At 37.4% G+C, this 18,659-nt stretch overlaps 1 protein-coding gene across 1 annotated transcript in view; it reads left to right on the top strand.

Moving 5' to 3' along the window:
* Positions 1-18,659, top strand: part of TMF1 (TATA element modulatory factor 1) — a 42,480-nt gene that overhangs the window by 11,150 nt on the left and 12,671 nt on the right. The window contains exons 6-8 of the mRNA XM_045832406.1: positions 15,112-15,254; positions 15,493-15,659; positions 16,186-16,342. Coding sequence (XP_045688362.1) covers positions 15,112-15,254; positions 15,493-15,659; positions 16,186-16,342 — 467 coding nt within the window. The remainder of the gene's footprint in view (positions 1-15,111; positions 15,255-15,492; positions 15,660-16,185; positions 16,343-18,659) is intronic.

The raw sequence follows: 18,659 nt of genomic DNA, 5'->3' as shown, positions 1-18,659 counted from the left end.
TTCCAATTTGGGGGGAGTTCTTCCTCATATTAAGCTAACATTTATCAGTTAGCCTGTCAGATATTGTATTTGGTGCAATAATAAGTAAACACACTTTCTGTCCTTTAGGAAAGGGAAATACAGGTACAAAGATAATTATTAAACCCAGTCTAAACATTAAAATAGAATGAAGAGTTGATAAAAACACCTTGAAGTCACTAACTACCTTGTATTACAATATCAGAGATGGAGGGAAAGGCTAAATGTATGGTTTTATTATTTTAAGAAATTATTTAAAATGTTAATATCAAATTTCACTATTTTGGAATTTAGTAATTTAGTCAGGGGTAGGCTGGTATTTTCTTTTGCTTAATGAAATTCTTTATATGGAAAATAGAATGACTTTATTTGGGAGTGTTTACATACTGCTTCTATATCCCCTAGAACTATTTTTAAACTCACAGTTGAAAAGCTAAAAAGCTGAAAGCATACTACAGTGAATAACAGATTGCTTCATTACTTCCATTCATTGACTATTAACATCTACCCACACCCTCATATCTTTCTGCATATTGCCAAACCATTTGAAAATAGATGACATATCGTGACATTCCACTCTTAAATTCTTTTTTTCAGCTTTATTGAGGTATAATAGACAAATAAAAATTGTGTACATTTAAGGTATACAACATGATTTTTAAAAAAGATTTTATTTATTTACTCAGAGAGAGGGGAAGGAAGAGAGAGAGAAACATTGATTGGTTGCCCTCACATGCCCCCAGTTGGTGGCCTGGCCCACAGCCCAGGCATGTGCCTGGACCTGCAATTCAACTGGCGACTTTTGATTTGCAGGATGACACCCAACCCACTGAGCCACAGTACTCAGGGCTACAGCATGGTTTTTCGATATATGTATACATTGTGAAATGACTATATAATCAAGCTACTTAACATATCACTCACCTTTTGTGGTTAAGGTCTGCCCTTTTAGCACATTTCAAGTGTATAATACAATATTTTTAACTTAAGTCGTCATGCTGTACATTAGATCTCAAGAACTTACTGTGCATAACAGAATCTTGGTACCTTTGGATCAACATCTCCTCATTTCCCCTGCTATCGACGTCTTGCTAACCACCATTCTACTCTACTTCTATGAATTCAAGGTTTTAGATTCCACATGTGAGTGAGATCATGCAGTGTCTGTGCCTCGTTTGTTTTATTTTATACTCTAGGTTCATCTATGTTGTTGCAAATGGCAGGATTTTCTTATTTTTTAAGGCTAAGTAATATTAAATTTACATACACACACACCATATTTCCTCTATACACCACATCTTTATTCATTCATCCATTGACAGACTGGTATTTTCCGTATCTTGGCTCTTATGAATGATGTTGCAGTAAACATGGGAGTGCAGATATCTCTTTGAAATACTGATTTCATTTCATTTGGTTGTATACTTAGAAGTTGAATTGCTAGATTATGAGGTAGTTCCGTTTTTAATTTTTTGAGGAATCTCTATACTATTTTCAATACTTGCTATACCAATTTACATTCCTACCAGTAGTGTACAAGTGTTCTCTTTTTTTCATATTCTTGCCAATATGAATCTTTTATCTTTTTGATAATAGCTGTCCTGACAGGTGTGAGGTTGTATTTTATTGTAGTTTTTATTTGAGTTTCCCTGATGGTTAGTGATGTTGATCACTTTTTCATATGTGTGTTGGCCATTTTTTGTCTTCTGCCAAGAAATATTTATCCATGTCTTTCCATTTTTTAAATTGACTTAATTGTTTTTTGGCTGTTGAGTTGCATGAGTCTATATATTTTTTATATTAATCTCTTATCTGATTTATGACTTGCAAATATTTTCTTCTATTCTATAGATTCTGTCTTCGTTTTGCCCTTTTTAAAATTTATTTCTTTTTCACTTACAGTTGATGTTCATGATTATATTAGTTTTAGGTAATACAGCATAGTGGTTAGACATTTATATAATTTAGGAAGTGATCTCTCCGATAAGTCTAATACCCACGTGATAACATACATAGTTTGCCCATTTAAAGTGTATAATTCAGAGAGGGAAGATGGTGACAGGGTAGGTGGTGACAGTATATACTTTGCCCATTTAAAGTGTATAATTCAGAGAGGGAAGAAGGTGACAGGGTAGGAGGGAGCAGATTCCATTCCCCCCTACACATGGGAGAAAAACCTAGCTTATCTACGTAGGAACAGAACAAGCAGCCAACAGTACCCCAGCATATATGAAAATACGAGACCAAAAATTGTAGCGGACACTGAAAAACTGAATGCTAAGAAGAGTGCTTGAAGTCAATAAGGTCCCAGGGACTAACTCCAGAACGAGAGTGGCTGCAGCACCAGGCCTGGCGCCCACCCCTGAGTCTGCTGCAGAGTCCTTGGGAGAGAGCTGGGTCAACCGCTCTCTTCCTGCCTCCCTGGCCAATCAAGGTTTAAACACCACTGGGAGAGATCTGGTTGCTTGAAGTGGCAGAGATGGTAAAAAGGACAAAGTGGCAAACACACAGGGGCTGTGATCACCTGCAGAGTCTGTGGATGCTGGCTTGGGAGAGTTGAGAGTCACGCAGTGACGGACACTGACCCTGATAGTCACTGGTCTGGCTGGAGAATTGGGCTGGACGGAGCAGCAGGCTTGAGTAGGAGGAATTTCTCAAAAAGAAAAACTATTTGGTGAATACTCCGGCAATAGCCGTGGGGCCTCCTCCCCACCCAGCTGGGCAGCGATCCCAAGGTGGCGCGGAAGTTTGTGCAGAAGCCCCTGAGCAACCCCGTACCATTAGGAAGGGCGCTCACACAAGCCCACAGGACTGAGGCAGCCTGGCTGAGTGAGCGCACGCTGCACCCCTGCCCACAGTGGTAACCCTGGAGGAAAGAGCGCTCTCAGGAAAACCTGAATCCAACACTCAAGGCGCAGGGGAGAGGCGTCAGGCTAGCTCTGGGGAGAGTGGGCACAAGACTAGCTGAGTGCAGATTGGGAAGGGAGAAAAGCCATACCAATTGCCCCTTAGCCTGCTGCAGCCAAAAAGACCAGAAAAACTGGTTTGGACAGTTTGAAACCAACAAGAGGGTTTTGTTTTTTTTTCTTTTAAGTAATTTTTTATTTTTTAAATTTTTATGATCGTTTTATCTTTTCATTCCTTTTTCCTCTCTTTCCTTTTTTCTTGTTTTATTCTTTCTTCCTCTTTCCAATTTTATCTCTTCTTCCTCCCTTCTTCTGCCTTTTTTTTTTAAATACCCACAAGTGAGACAAAAAAAACTTGGAACTGTGAAAAGACCAGAGTTGGATGCAAAGAGGGGACATCCAAACAGCTGAGACAGTGAGACAAAATTCACTTTGCTATTAGAGAGAACCTGCAAATTATTGCATATTTGTATTATTATTTTTTTCATTATTCTTACATCTTTTAATAGTATTTTTATATTCCTTTTCTTTCTGCATAGTCTTCTTTGCTTGGCTGGTTATATTGTATCATCTGATAGTTTTCCCCTGTTCTCTCTTTCATAGTATATTGCTAATTTACTGTCCTTCACATCACTTGCATTCCTTTAGCATACTACTCAAGGTCCTATACTCCCTATTCTTGTTACCCAGATCACATACATTCTTTCATATGATTGTTGCTCTAATATTATTGTAAATAAAGCTGTTCCATAAAATTGTAAATACTTCACAACACCCCTCCCGGATTTAAGCCCATTTCACAGTTTCCTGAACTCTATTACTGTAGTGGTTAACTCTATTCTCTCATACACTACACCTATTTACTATCCTTTACTCTCACCTCACCTCAGAATCTGACCTTCCATAACCTCACTGCTTTCTAGATTCAACTCACAATCCTTCCCACCCCAACAAAAGTCTTATCATCTTTCCATCCTTTCTAAAAAATGTCTGGTTGGGTGAAAGATCACAGTTAACACTGTAGAGAGCCAAAGGATCTCCTACCTCTTCTCTGATGGCTGCTGCTGTAAATATCATAGAATATTCTCTTGGTGTTTTAAACGATTTTGCCTTCTCCCTCCAAATGATCACAAAAAAGAGTAGGTGGAAGTGGTGAACACCAGGATACCCACTGGAAGAGGAAACCCAACAACATAGGAACCATAAACAGATAACAACAGAAAAAGGTGAAGGAGGGAGTGGAAACCATTCAAACGTCAAACCAGGACCTATCTGGATATACAACTAAATAGTGGAGAAACTACCCAGTAGAAACAACTGAATAAGAGCAAGAGAAAATCATCAAAACCTTGTAAACATGGAAGAACCAGCTTCAGCACAACCTGCCCTCACCAACACAAAATACAAGAGGTGGTGGACAGAGTGACCCTCAGTTAAGGAGTTGGTGGGAAGGACCCACCAAAGAAAGACCCAACAACAATCAAAACCCAAAGAAAAACACAAAGCCAAGTTAAATGACAGCCCAAGATTAGTGAGCTCGGGAGATCAAGGAGACTGCACCACTGAATCTCACAGGTATTCTACCACAGAAGTTCACACCATAAACTCAGGGAGCCAGAACAGATAAATTTAAGAAGCTAAAGCTAACAAGAAGAGTCTCACAAATAATGGGAAGACAAAGAAACAATCCCCAAATGAAAGAAAAGGAGGAAGCCTCAAAAAGAATGCTAAATGAAACAGAGGCAACTCAACTATCAGATATTGAGGTCAAACCAGTCATTATCAGGAAGCTCAATGACCTCACAAAGAGCTATGAGAAAGTACAGGGAAACTACAATGAACTCACTGCAAACTATATGAACATGAAGAAGGAAATAGAAAGTATCAACAAGGGCCAAGAGGAAATGAAGAATACAATTTCTGAACTGAAGAACACAGTAGAAGGAATCAAAAGCAGGATTGATGAAGCAGAAGATAGGATCAGCGAGCCAGAGGACACAGTAGGAAAAAACACCCAGAAAGGGCAAGAAAAGGAAAAGAGGCTCAGAAAGAATGAAGAGGGATTAAGAGAAATGCAAGACAATATGAAATGTAATAATATCCATATAATAGGGATATCAGAAGGAGAAGAAGAAGAGCAAAGGGTAGAAAACCTATTTGAAAAAGTAATGATGGAAAACTTACCTAATTTGATGAGGGAAAAGTCACACAAATCAAGGAAACACAGAGTCCCAATCAAGAGGAACCCAAAAAGGCCCAATTCAAGACACATCATAATTAAAATGGCAAAATTCCAAGATAAAGAGAGAATCTTAAAAGCAGCAATGGGGGAGAGACAGGAAGTCACATACAAGGGAGCCCTTATAAGGTTAGCAGCTGACTCTCAATGGAAATGCTCCAAGCCAGAAGAGAATGGAAAGAAATACTTCGAGTAATGAGAACCAGAGGCCTGCAACCAAGACTACTTTACCCAGCAAGGCTCTCAATCAAGTTAGAAGGCCACATAAGGAGCTTCCGAGAAAAAAAGAAGTCTAAAGGAATATACCTCCAACAGACCAGCTCTGCAAGAGATGCTAAAGGGACTGCTTTAAGGAAAGGAAGGAAAAGAGAGACAGGGAGAAACACAGGTTCGAAAATGGCAATGAATAAGTACCTGTCAATAATAACCTTAAACATAAATGGATAAAATGCTCCAATCAAAAGACATAGAATAGCTGAATGGAAAAGAAAGCTTGACCCACACATATGCTGTCTACAAGAGACCCACCTAAGGACAAAAGATCTACACAGACTGAAAGTGAAGGGCTGGAAACAGATTTTCCAAGCAAACGACAGGAAAACAAAGGGGTAGCAATAGTCACATAAGACAAAATAGACTTCAAAAAAAAGGACCATAAAGAGGGACCCAGATGGTTACTTCACAATACTCAAGGGAAGAATCCACCAAGAAGCCATAAATGTAAATATATATGCACCCAACATAAAAGCACCGAAATATATAAAGAAAGTCTTAGAGGACTTCCAGAAAGATATTGACAGCAATACAATTATAGTAGGGGATTTTTAACACCCCACTGTCAAAAATGGACAGATCTTCCAAACATATTATCAACAAAGTTATTGTGGCATTAAACAATGCTCTAGATGAAATGGACCTGATACATATATAGAGCCCTTCCTCCCAGAGAAACTAAGTACACATTCTTTTCAAATGCACATGGAACATTTTCAAAGACAGACCACATGATAGGACACAAAACAACCCTCAACAAATTAAACAATGTTGAAATAATACCAAGGATTTTCTCTGACCGCAAAGGACTGAAACTAGAAACCAACCCAAGGGAAAAAAATGCAAAACACTGAAAATCATGGAGATTGAATAGAATGGTATTAAATAATGAATGGGTCAAGAATGAGATTAGGGAAGACATCAAAAAGTTTCTGGAAACAAATGAAAATGAACTAAAAACAACCCAAAATTTATGGGACACAGCCAAGGCAGCCCTGAGAGGGAATTTCATAGCAATACAGGCCTACGTAAAAGAGATAAGAAACATTTCAAACCAATAACCTAACCCTGCACCTACAAGAACTCCAGGGACAAAAACAAAGACAGCCCAGAGCAAGTAGAAGGAAGGAAATAACCAAGAACAGAGCAGAATTAAATGACATAGAAACTAAAAGCACAATTCTAAGGATCAATGAATCCAGGAGCTGGTTCTTTGAAAAGGTAAACAAAATTGACAAGCCTTTAAACAGGCTCATCAAGAAAAAAAACAGAGAGGACCCAAATAAACACAATCAGAAATGAAAGAGGAGAGATTACAACTGATACCACAGAAATACAAAGGATTGTAAGAAATTACTATGAAGAACTGTATGCCAAGAAATTTGAAAACCTAAGTGAAATGGACAAATCTCTAGAAAAATATAATCTTCCAAAACTCAATGAAGAAGCAGAAATCCTGAACAGACCAATAACAGCAGATGAAATGGAAGCAATAATAAAAAAACTCCCAACATCCAAAAGCCCTGGGCTGGATGGTTTCAAAGGAGAATTCTACAAAGCATTTAAGGAAGAGCTAACCCCTATCCTTCACAGACTATTCCAAAAAATCGAAAATGATGGAAGATTCCCAAACTCTTCTTATGAAGCCAGCATCATCCTAATCCCAAAACCAGATAAAGACACAACAAAGAAAGAAAACCTCAGGCCAATATCGCTGATGAACATAGGGGCTAACATCCTCAACAAAATATTGGCATACCACATCCAGCAATACATTAAAATGATCATACACTATGACCAAGTAGGATTCATCCCAGGGATACAAGGATCATTCAATATTTGCAAATCTGTAAATGTAATACATCCCATAAAAAAAGCAAAGAGAAAAATCACATGATCATGTCAATAGATGAAGAAAGAACATTTAATAAGGTACAGCACCCATTTATGATAAAAATGCTCAGCAAGGTAGGAATAGAGGGAGCAATCAAGATAACAAAGGCCATATATGAGAGACCTACAGCCAACATTATATTCAATGGGCAAAAACTAAAAACCAAAATGTTTTCCACTAAGAACAGGAACAAGATAAAATTGTCAACTTTCACCACTTCTAGTCAATACAGTATTGGAAGTTTTAGCCACAGTGATCAGACAAGAAAAGGAAATAAAAGGCACTCGAATTGGAAAGGAGGCAACAAAACTGTCATTCTTTGCAGATGACCTGATAGTGTACATAAAAAATTCTATAGACTCCGCCAGAAAACTACTGGACATAATAGATGAATTTGGCAAAACAGCAGGATACAAACTGAATATCCAGAAATCAAGGGCATTTCTGTATACCAACAATGAAACAGCAGAAGCAGAAATCAAGAAAAAATCCCACTTGACATAGCAAAAAGAAAATATAAAATACTTAGGAATAAACCTAGCCAAGGAGCTAAAAGATCTGTATGTAGAAAACTATACAACACTGAAGTAAGAAATGAAGGAGGACACAAACAAATGGAAACATACACTGTGTTCATGGATGGAAAAATTAACATAATCAAAATGTCCATACTACCCAAAGCAATTTACACATTCAATGCAATATCTATTAAAGTACCAATGGCATATTTCAGAGACATAGAAGAAACACTTCAAAAATTTATATGGAACCATAAACAACCCTGAATAGCTGCTGCAATTTTGAGAAAGAAGAGCAAAGTAGGAGGGATCACAATACCTGGTACCAAAGTGTATTACAAGACCACTGTAATTAAAACAGCCTGGTACTGGCATGAAAACAAGCATATAGACCAATGGAACATAATAGAGAGCCTAGAAATAAACCCAAGTCTCTACATTCAATTAATATTCAACAAAGTGGGCAGCAACATAAAATGGAGTAAAAATATACTCTTCAAGAAATGGTGTTGGGAGAATTGGACAGCTACGTGCAAAAATAATGAAACTCAAGCACCAACTTACACCATATACAAAAATAAATTCAAGGTGGATGAAAGATTAAAATATAAGTAGTGACCCCATTAAAGTCCCAGAGGAGAGCATAGGCAGGAAAATCTCAGATGTTTCACACAGCAACATTTTTACTGTTATGTCCCCTAGAGCAAGGGACATAAAGGAAAGAATAAACAAATGGACCTCCTCAAAATAAAAAGCTTCTGCACAGCTAAAGAAAACAGTATCACAACAAAAAGAACCAAGTGAATGGGAAAACATTTCCAATGACACCTCAGACAAGGGTTTAATCTTTAAAATATATGAAGAACTTACATGATTCTACTCTAAGAAGACAAGGAACCCAATAAAAAAATGAGCAAAGGACTTGGGCAGACACTTTTCCTAGGAGGACATACAGAGGATTCAGAGACACATGAAAAAATGCTCAGTATCGCTAGCTATCAGAGAGATGCAAATTAAAACTACAATGAGATACCACTTTTCACCATTGTGAATGGCCATCATAAATAAAGCAAAAAACAATAAGTGTTGGAGAGGTTGTGGAGAAGAGGGGACCCTAGTGCACTGTTGGTGGGACTGCCGACTGCTACAACCACTGTGGAAAACAGTATGGAATTTTCTAAGAAAACTAAAACTGGATCTACCTTTTGACCCAGCAATTCTACTGCTAGGATTATATCCTAAGAACGCTGAAACATGAATTCAAAAGAACCTCTGCACCCCAATGTTCATAGCGGCACAATTATTTACAATAGGCAAGTGTTGGAAGTAGCGTAGGTGCCCATCAGTAAATGAATGGATCAAAAAACCATGGTATATATACACAATGGAATACTATGCAGCAGAGAGAAAAAAGGAGGTCCTACCCTTTGCAACAGCATGGATACAACTGGAAAGCATTATGCTAAGTGAAAAGGCAGTCAGTGAAAGACATACACCATATGATCACACCTTTAACTGGAACCTAAAGAACAAAAGAAACAAACATGTGAAATATAACCAAAGACACTGAAATAGAGAAGAGGCTCACAATGACCAGATTGGAGAGGTGAGGGAATTTCATGAGTAAAGGGGAAGGGTTTACAGATACAAGTATAAAGGGCACATAGACAAAAACTAGGGGCGTTGGAAATGGGAGTGGTGTGGGGAGCACTGGGGTTTGGGCTGGGATGGGAGTAAAAGAAAACTGTACTTGAACAACAATTAAAATTTTAAAAAGTTATAAAAAGTACATAATTCAAATTTTTCACGTATTAGTTTTAGTTGTGATGAAATATAACAAAATCTGCCATTTTCAATTTTAAGTGTACAATTACATTCACAATGTTGTGCAGGCATTACCACTGTCTCTAAAGCTTTTTTCATCCCCCCAAACAAAAACTAAAAATTAAGCAATTGCCATTTTTCCTTACTCCTAGTCATGAATAACCTGTAATCTACTTGCTGTTTGTATTAATTTGCTATTCTAGATATTCAAATACTGATTTCACTTATATGTGGAATCTAATGAACAAAATAAACTCACAATATAGGAACAGATTCATAGATTTAGAGAACATACTGACATCTCTCAGACGGTAGGATGGTTGGGGACCTGGTTGAAGGAGGTTCACAGATTAAGAAAAAAAAAAGGAAAACCAAGTCATAGACACTGGAACCAAGTCAATAGTATGGTGATTACCAGAGGGAGAGGCAGGTAAAATTGGCTAAAGTGGGGATAAATGGTAATGGAAAGAGGCTTAAGACTGCAGGTCATGATGGCAGTGTAGGCAATATGGCTTTCCTCTTCACACAACCAAATGAAAATTACAATTAAAATATAGAACAGCCATTAAAAATATAGAGGAGCCATTGCTTAGGAATGTCAGAAATGGAGCTGAGTGGATGTCTGACAACTATGGAATTAAAGAAACTATCCAGATTGTTAGGGATGCAGTCTGGATAGATAGCTCAGAGGGATGCAGACACCTTATGGGCTGGTGTAAAACCCATGTGGGTAAAAATTTGAGAGGGATATCTTGGGAGCGAGGAGTCCCTGTCCCACTCCAGATCCTCCAGCCCAGGATTCCAGTGCCAGGAAGATAAGTCCCCAGAATGTATGGCTGCAAAAATCAGTGGGGATTCAGTTGGTAGAAGAAACTGCTGGAGCGCCAAGCAGTTCTTAACACATTGTGTACCGCTCATGAGTTTTCTTGTGTTTTGCCCGCCTCAACTCACAAGCAAAAATGAAGTATAAACAGTTTCTGCTATTAGAAGAGTCTCACAAACAATGGGAAGACAAACAATTCCCAAATGAAAGGAAAGGAGGAAGCTTCAGAAAGAATGCTAAATGAAATAGAGGCAACTCAACTATCAGATACTGAGTTCAAATCAATGAATGTCAGGAAGCTCAATGAGCTCACAATGAGCTACCAGAAACTACAGGGAAGCTACAGTGAGCTCACTGCAAATGATATCAACATGAAAAAGGAAACAGAAACTATCAACAAGGGCCAAGAGGAAATGAAGAACTGTTTTTGCTATCAGTGGCAAGGGACTGGATAATGGATGACAATAATGAAGGCTGTCCGGAACCAGAGACAAATCTGTCCAGCCCTTCTCCTGGGGGTGCAAGGAGAGCACCTCATAAAGATCCACCCAAAAGGTTGTCAGGTGATATGAAGCAGCATGAACCTACGTGTATTCCAGTGAGTGGAAAGAAAAAATTTTCTAGGAGAGGCTGCGGAGTTTGTGCCGCCCATGGAAAGAGGAGCGAATCTAGATACTTATGTAAATTTTGTTTGGTCCCTCTTCATAGAGGAAAATGCTTTATGCAGTACCATATGTTAAAAAAGTACTAGGAACTTTAATTGTTTAATTAGTTGTTTAATTGCTTTTGTAAATAAAAATGTTATAATTATTGAAAAACAACACCTAAAATGCATTATGATCTGTGGTTATGATGATTTAAATAACATGTAATTTGCACAAAAATGTGCGGTCCCTGGCATATGTCTTAGAGATTTCTATGTGGTACGCAATGTGTTAAAGAACCCACACATGGACTCACTTACGCAGACTCCCTTTGAGCTCCAGCACTGGGGTAGCAGCTTGAAAGGCACCAGTGGTATATAGGGAGAAACTGAAGTATCTGGCTGATATCAAGGCGAGCAGAAGCCATTGTCCTTTTGCTGAAACCTCCCCCCAACAGAGCCCATAAGCTAGTGCAAACCTGAGACTCTATCAACCTGGCTAACACTTTGTTCCAACTTGGAGATCCCCAGAGGCTCTGTACCCCTCAGCTTATGGGCCCACCCAGGCTGCTTTTCCATATCAGTTGCTGGTCTTGGCTCCTAAATCCTATTAAATAAGCAAGATCTGGCTTCAGTGCTCCCTAGCAGCAGCCACATTAGATTCACAGTGTGGCTTTGCCTGGGTATCTCTAAGCCCAGCTCAGGTAGCAGCCATATCAAATTGCTTTATAGCTCAGGCAGGGTGCCCTGGGCATAACAAAGTTGGGGTCTGACCTTGGCCTGTACCACCCAGGAAACCCCAGGGCCAGTGTACCAGTGGACAGCTACAGTCCATGTTGGAACACCACCATCCTGCCCTGCACAGCTGATCCTCCATGGATAGTGGAGGTTGGAGGTCAGTGGTCATAGCCAGTCCTCCCAGCTGACTGACCTGGGTAAATCTCTCCCATTGATCTGCCAACAGCAACCAAGGCTCAACTACAGGAGGAGAGTGTACTTAGCCCACACAAGACCACACCTTGAGTACCCAGCTTGGGTGAAAGGGGAGGCTGTGCTACTGGACCCTGCAGAACACCTACTATATTAGGCCATACTACCAAGACACGGAGTCATAGCAGCTCTACCTAATACATAGAAACAAGCACAGGGAGGCTGCCAAAATGAGGAAAAGAAACATGGTCCAAATGAAAGAACAGAATAAAACTCCAGAAAAAGAACGAAACAAAATGAAGATAAGCAATCTTACCTGATGCAAAGTTCAAAACACTGGTTGTAAGGATGCTCAAAGAACCTATTGAGAACCTTAGTGGCATAAAAAAAGACCTAATCAGAAATGAAGGCTACACTAATTGAAATAAAGAACAATTTACAGGCAAACAGCAGTAGAGTGCATAAAACCGAGAATCAGATCAATGATGTGGAACATAAGGAAGCAAAAAACAACCAATCAGAACAATACCAAGAAAGAAGAATCCCCCAAAAATGAGGGTAGTATCAGCAGTCTCTGGGAAAACTTGAAGAGGTCCAACAGGTGCATCAGAGGGTTGCTGGAAGGAGAAGAGAAAGAGCAAGCAATTGGAAATCTATCTGAAGAAATAGTGAAAGAAAACTTCCCTAATTTGGTGACGGAAATAGACATGGAAGTGCAGGAAGCACAGAGTCCCAGTTATGGATGCAAAGAGGCCCACTCCAGGACACATCATAATTAAATGCCAAAGGTTAAAGATAAAGAGAGAATCTTAAAAGTGGCAAGAGAAAAATAGTTCTTTATTCAGATGGTTGCCGAATGGGATGGGGGAAGGAGAGAATGGGTGAAGAGGTGAGAGGATTAAGAAATATAAGTAGGTAGTTACAGAATAGCCATGGGGATGTAGTACAGTGTATAGGAAATGCAATAGCCAAAGAACTTATATGCATGACTCATGGACATGAACAACAGTGGTCGGATTGCTTGAGGGAATAGCAGAGCAAAGGGGGAAAATAAGGGCAACTGTAATTGCATCATCAATAAGCTTTTAGTTTTTATAAACGAGACTTGACTTGGGGTAGTAAACCCACAATTCAGTATACAGACAATGTATTATAGAATTATAAACCTGAAACCTATATGTTTTTTTTAAAAGATTTTATTTATTTTTAAAGAGGGAAGTGAGGGAGAAAGACAGAGAGAGAGAGAGAGAGAGAGAGAGAGAAACATCAATGTGCAGTTGCTGGGGGCCATGGCCTGCAACCCAGGCATGTGCCCTGACTGGGAATCGAACCTGCGATGCTTTGGTTCGCAGCCCACGCTCAATCCACTGAGCTACGCCAGCCAGGGCTAAACCTATATGATTTTATTAACCAATGTTACCCCAATAAATTCGGTTAAAAAAGAATACAAAAACAGTAAATAACAAATATTGGTGAGAACATTGAAAATTGGAACCTTCATAACATTGCTAGTATGAATATAAAATGGTACAGCTACTATGGAAACGTTTGGAGGTTCCTAAAAAGCTGAAAATACAATTATCATATGACTCAGCAATCCTACTCCTAAGTATATATCCAAAGGAATTGTCCCTAGTCAGACAGATATTTGTAAATGAATGTTCACTGAGGCATTAGTCACGGTAGCCAACAGATGGAAACAAACCCTAATGTTCCTTAACAGATGAGTGAATAAACCAAAAGTGGTATATGCATACATTAGAATATTACTGAGCCAAAAAAAGAAGGACATTTTGATACAATCTACAACATGGTTGAATCTTGAAAACATTATACTAAGTGAAATAAGCTAGACACAAAAGGGCAGCTATTTCCATATGTAGATTGTCTCTTCACTCTGCTGATTGTTTTCTTTGCTGTGCAGTATTTTTTAATTTGATGTAATCACACTTGCCTATTACTACTTTTGTAATCAATGCTTTTGGTATATCCAAAAAATCATTGCCAAGACCAATGTCAAAAAGCTTTTTTCTCGTCTTTTCTTCTAGTAGTTTTAGAGTTTCAGGTCTTAACATTTAAGTCTTTAATCTGTTTTCTGTTAATTTTTATATTTGGTGTGTGATAAGGTCCAATTTCATTCTTCTGCACATGGAAATTCAGTTTCCCAATACCATTTAGTGAGACTATCCTTTCCCCATTGAGTGTTCTTGGCATCCTTGTTGAAAAGCAGTTGATTGTAGATGTGTGGATTTATTTTTAAGCTCTCTTTTCTGTTCCATTCATATGCCTGTTTTTATGACAGTGCCATACTGTTTTTATTATGGTAGTTTTGTAATATGTTTTGCAATTAGGAAATGTCATCTCTCTGGCTTTGTACTTGTTCGAGAGTGCTTTTGGTGTTTGAGATCTTTTGCAGTTAAAATCTGAATTTAAAGATTTTTTAAATTTTATTTTTGTGAAAATTGCCTGTGGAGTTTTGGTAGGATTGTATGTAGTTCACTTGTTTTTTAATCTTTCAACATTCTAGGATAGCTCTGTCTTCTTCATGATGTTGAAGACTGTAGAGTCCAGGCCAGTTGTCCCACAGAATACTTTATATTCAGGAATTGGTTGCTTTATTCATGATTAGATTCAGATCAAATTTCTAATAAGAAATATTGTGATATTGTGCACCTACCGCTTCAAGTCAGTAGACACATAATGTCAAGCTGTACCACAACCGTTGATGCCAAAACTGAATGGTTAAGGTGATTACTGCCAGAATTTTTTTTGTTGTAAAAGTACATCTTTCCCTTTTTAACTCATATGTAATATGTGGGAGTGCTTCTTTAAGACTGTAAATATCTTGTTCCCCACCACCCTTCCACCTAGTAATTTTAGTGTTCATTGATTATTCTTGTCCAAATCAGTTTAACATTGGTGGTTACAACATTGTGATTTTTAAAAAATATTCCATCATTTTATTACACTGGTTAGGTAAATATTCTATTTAGATTCTAAGGAAATCATCATTATTTGAATTTATACTTTTTGCCATTGCCAGGAGAAAAACTTTCAAAACAGCAGCTGCATAGTTCTAACATCATTAAGAAATTAAGAGCTAAAGACAAAGAAAATGAAAATATTATTGCAAAGCTGAAGAAAAAAGTTAAAGAGCTAGAGGAAGAGTTGCAACATTTAAAACAGGTGAATGTTAACCATTGTTTACATATAAATTGTTATTACTGTATGAACAGTTGGCTATGGTTTATAAAACATCTGGAATGATTTATTGGGGTATATCACATGGGAAGGACTTTTTTCACAATTTAATAAATGAATGTTAAGATTGTTCTTTGTTATTATACACTCGAGATTCCTGAATACAATTATTTACCATGGTGTTATTTATTGAAGAATATTTTTGCCTGTTTCTATAATACAGATCCTTGATGGCAAAGAAGAAGTTGAGAAACAACATAGAGAAAATATTAAAAAGCTAAATTCTGTGGTGGAACACCAAGAGAAGGATCTTGGCCGACTTCAGGTGGACATGGATGAACTTGAAGAAAAGAACCGAAGTATTCAAGCTGCTCTTGACAGTGCATACAAGTAAGAAAATGAATAAAGATGCAACTCATTTAAAATCATTTAAGTGCAGGAAGTTGAAGAAATCCTTTTTTTTCTATTATTTGATCACTTACAACACATAAAACTTAACTATAAATGAATTTGTAATTGTTCAAAGCAAGTTCAACAGCCAGAGAGTACTTCAGTCACTGTTTATTATGCATGAATGCCCCCTCATTCTGTAAATTTCATAGAAATCTACATGGAAACTTTGTAACCTTGGCCATGTAATTAACTGTATATTATTTTAAATATTTTATTTATTTTAGAGAGAGGGAAAGAGAGGGAGAAAAATAGGAAGAGAAACATCGATGTGCAAGAGAAACATTAATCAGTTGCATATTGCATGCCCTCAACTGGAGACCTAGCCTGCAACCCAAGCACCTTCCCTGGTTGGGAATTGAACCAGCAACCTTTCAGTTTGCAGGATGACGTTCAACTTACTGAGTCACACTAGTCAGAGCTATATATATTTTTTAAATAAAACTTATCTATCTGATTTCTTAAGAGAACTTACTGATCTCCACAAAGCCAATGCTGCAAAGGATAGTGAGGCACAGGAAGCTGCTTTGAGTCACGAAATCAAAGCTAAAGAAGAACTTTCTGCAGCATTAGAGAAGGTCCAAGAAGAAGCCCGTCAGCAGCAAGAAGCATTAGCCATTCAAGTAAGCAATGAATATGAATTAAATTTGTCTTTTAAATCTTTGTGCGTGTGCAGATTAAAGAATCCATTAGTTAGTTCGTTTTAGTCAAACCTTATTTATTGGTACATGTGTTATATTTCCTTTATAATCTTGTTGGCCAAACTTAATTGTGTGTTTTTTAAAACTATTGTTAAATTATGCTCACATTATGCCAGTATTGCTTAATTTTTTTGTGAATTTCAGACTTATTTGAGGATAAATGTTATGAAAGCTAAGGGCCCTGTAACTGAGAAATGCACAAATGCAGATAAATACTAAACATTGCATATAATTTAAGGAGAGTCTGTGTAACTCCATGGACCTGAGATGAAGGAAGAATTTCAGAATTTGTCACTTTGTCTTATAGAATCATCAGTTAATGGATATTTGTGTTTTTTACACTTTTTGTTAATTTGAAAAATGCCGTTTTAAACCTTCATTTACAGTTTTTGTGTGCATCTGTATTTTAAATTCTCTTAGATATGTACCCTCAGGTCATATGATAACTCTGTGACTTTTTTGATGAACTGCCAAAGTGTTCTGCAGCAGCTTCATTATTTTACATTCCCACCAACAATATATTAGAGTTTTAATTTCTCTACAGCTTTTCTAGTATTTGTTATTTTCGATTTTTTTTTCAGTGTAGCCCTTTTAGTGGGTGTGAAGTAGTATCTGATTGTGGTGTTTATTTACATTTCCTCAGTGACCAATGACATTGAGCATCTTTTTATGTGATTATTGGACATTATATATCCTTTTTGGAGAAATTTATTCAAATATTTAAACCCGTTGATTACTTTTAAATTGAGTTGTCCTTTTATTGTTCTTTATTTATTCTACATACTACTCCCTTATCAAATGTAGGATTTGCAGATATTTTCTTCCATTCTATAGGTTGTCTTTCACTTTCTTGATAGTGTCCTTTTGATGCACAAAGTGTTTTAATTTTGATGAAATTCAACCTACCTTTTTTTTGTTTTGTCGCTTGTGCTTTGGGTGTCACATTTAAGAAACTGTTGCTTAATTTAAGGTTATGAAGATTTTGACTTGTTTCCTTTTAAAAGTTTTATAGTTTTAACTTTCACATTTAGTTCTTTTGCATGTGGCTATACAGTTTCCCAGCACCATTTGTTAAAAAGACTATTCTTTCCTCATTGACCCAATTCACTTTTGATTTAATTTTACATGAATATCTAGAGCATTTACATGATTCCAAAGTGAGACCTATATAACAAGAATATTGAGATATTTGTTTTTAATTTAGCCCCTCCCCATTCCTGTTATTTGCCTATAAATGACCATTTTATTGGTGCTTGGCTTATTTTTTCAATGTTTCTATTTGTAAATGCAAGGAAATATACATTTTTCTATACATTTCATACCCATACTCACACATATTTATTTGTATTTCTCTCATCCTTCTTGCATAAAATATAGTTTACTACTTATACTGTTTTCCTACTTATGTAATTTTCTTTATTTACAAAATGAAGTGTGGTAGAACTTGGTTCCATGGATCTCTCCTGGCTGCCATGGATGAGAATAGTTTTCCTGGATACAATCTTATTGTTCTGGTGGGAAAGGGGATGGCAATTCCCTCTAGAAGAGAATGACCTGAACCTCCTCCCAAGTGGCTTTTATTGGGAATGGTATGTGTAGGTGTATACAGCATACATGCATAGCTCATCAGTCAATGTCAGAAGGCTATAGTCATAGAAAAACAGGCAACAATTGAAGGATAACAATTGAAGGAACACAGAGATCTGCCTCAGGGTCTGTGTCTGTTAGTCATGCTGACACCAGATGGTCTTTAAGATGTGTTTCATGAGATAAGGAGTTTACTCCTTATACCTTGAACTTAAATATCCGGTTTATATCAACAGGGCTATTCCAAGCAAAGAAAACTTCAAAGGACACAATGTATTTATTTATCAGGCCTGATTTTCCCATGGGAACCCTCTGTGTTGGCCTCAAGTCATGGCTGCCACCTATGTTTCCTGGTTTTCCAGTGAGATTTACTGTCCTCTTTCAAGGCTTGCTCTCAAGGGGCTGCTGTCTCCGAAACCACACAGAGTGGTCCCCAGCAATAAAGTATCTTGATAATCTCTCCCTGACTTGATCAGAGGCTATCTTTATGTAAGAAAATATTTTGTAAAGAAGCACTTATTTAGATACTCATAATAAAACATATTGCTTTTTAAAAGTTTTCTTTTTACAGATATAATAAATACTTCATTGTATTCAGCCAATTTTTATTGATGGATATTTAGGTTGTTTATAATACTAATCAATACCTTGA

The sequence above is a fragment of the Phyllostomus hastatus genome, unplaced genomic scaffold, assembly GCF_019186645.2.
Source record: "Phyllostomus hastatus isolate PE091 unplaced genomic scaffold, TTU_PhHast_1.1 phas_contig_16, whole genome shotgun sequence".
Classification (NCBI taxonomy): Eukaryota; Metazoa; Chordata; class Mammalia; order Chiroptera; family Phyllostomidae; genus Phyllostomus; species Phyllostomus hastatus.
Note: the sequence above shows the minus strand (reverse complement) of the source record. Positions and strands in the feature narration are given on the sequence as shown.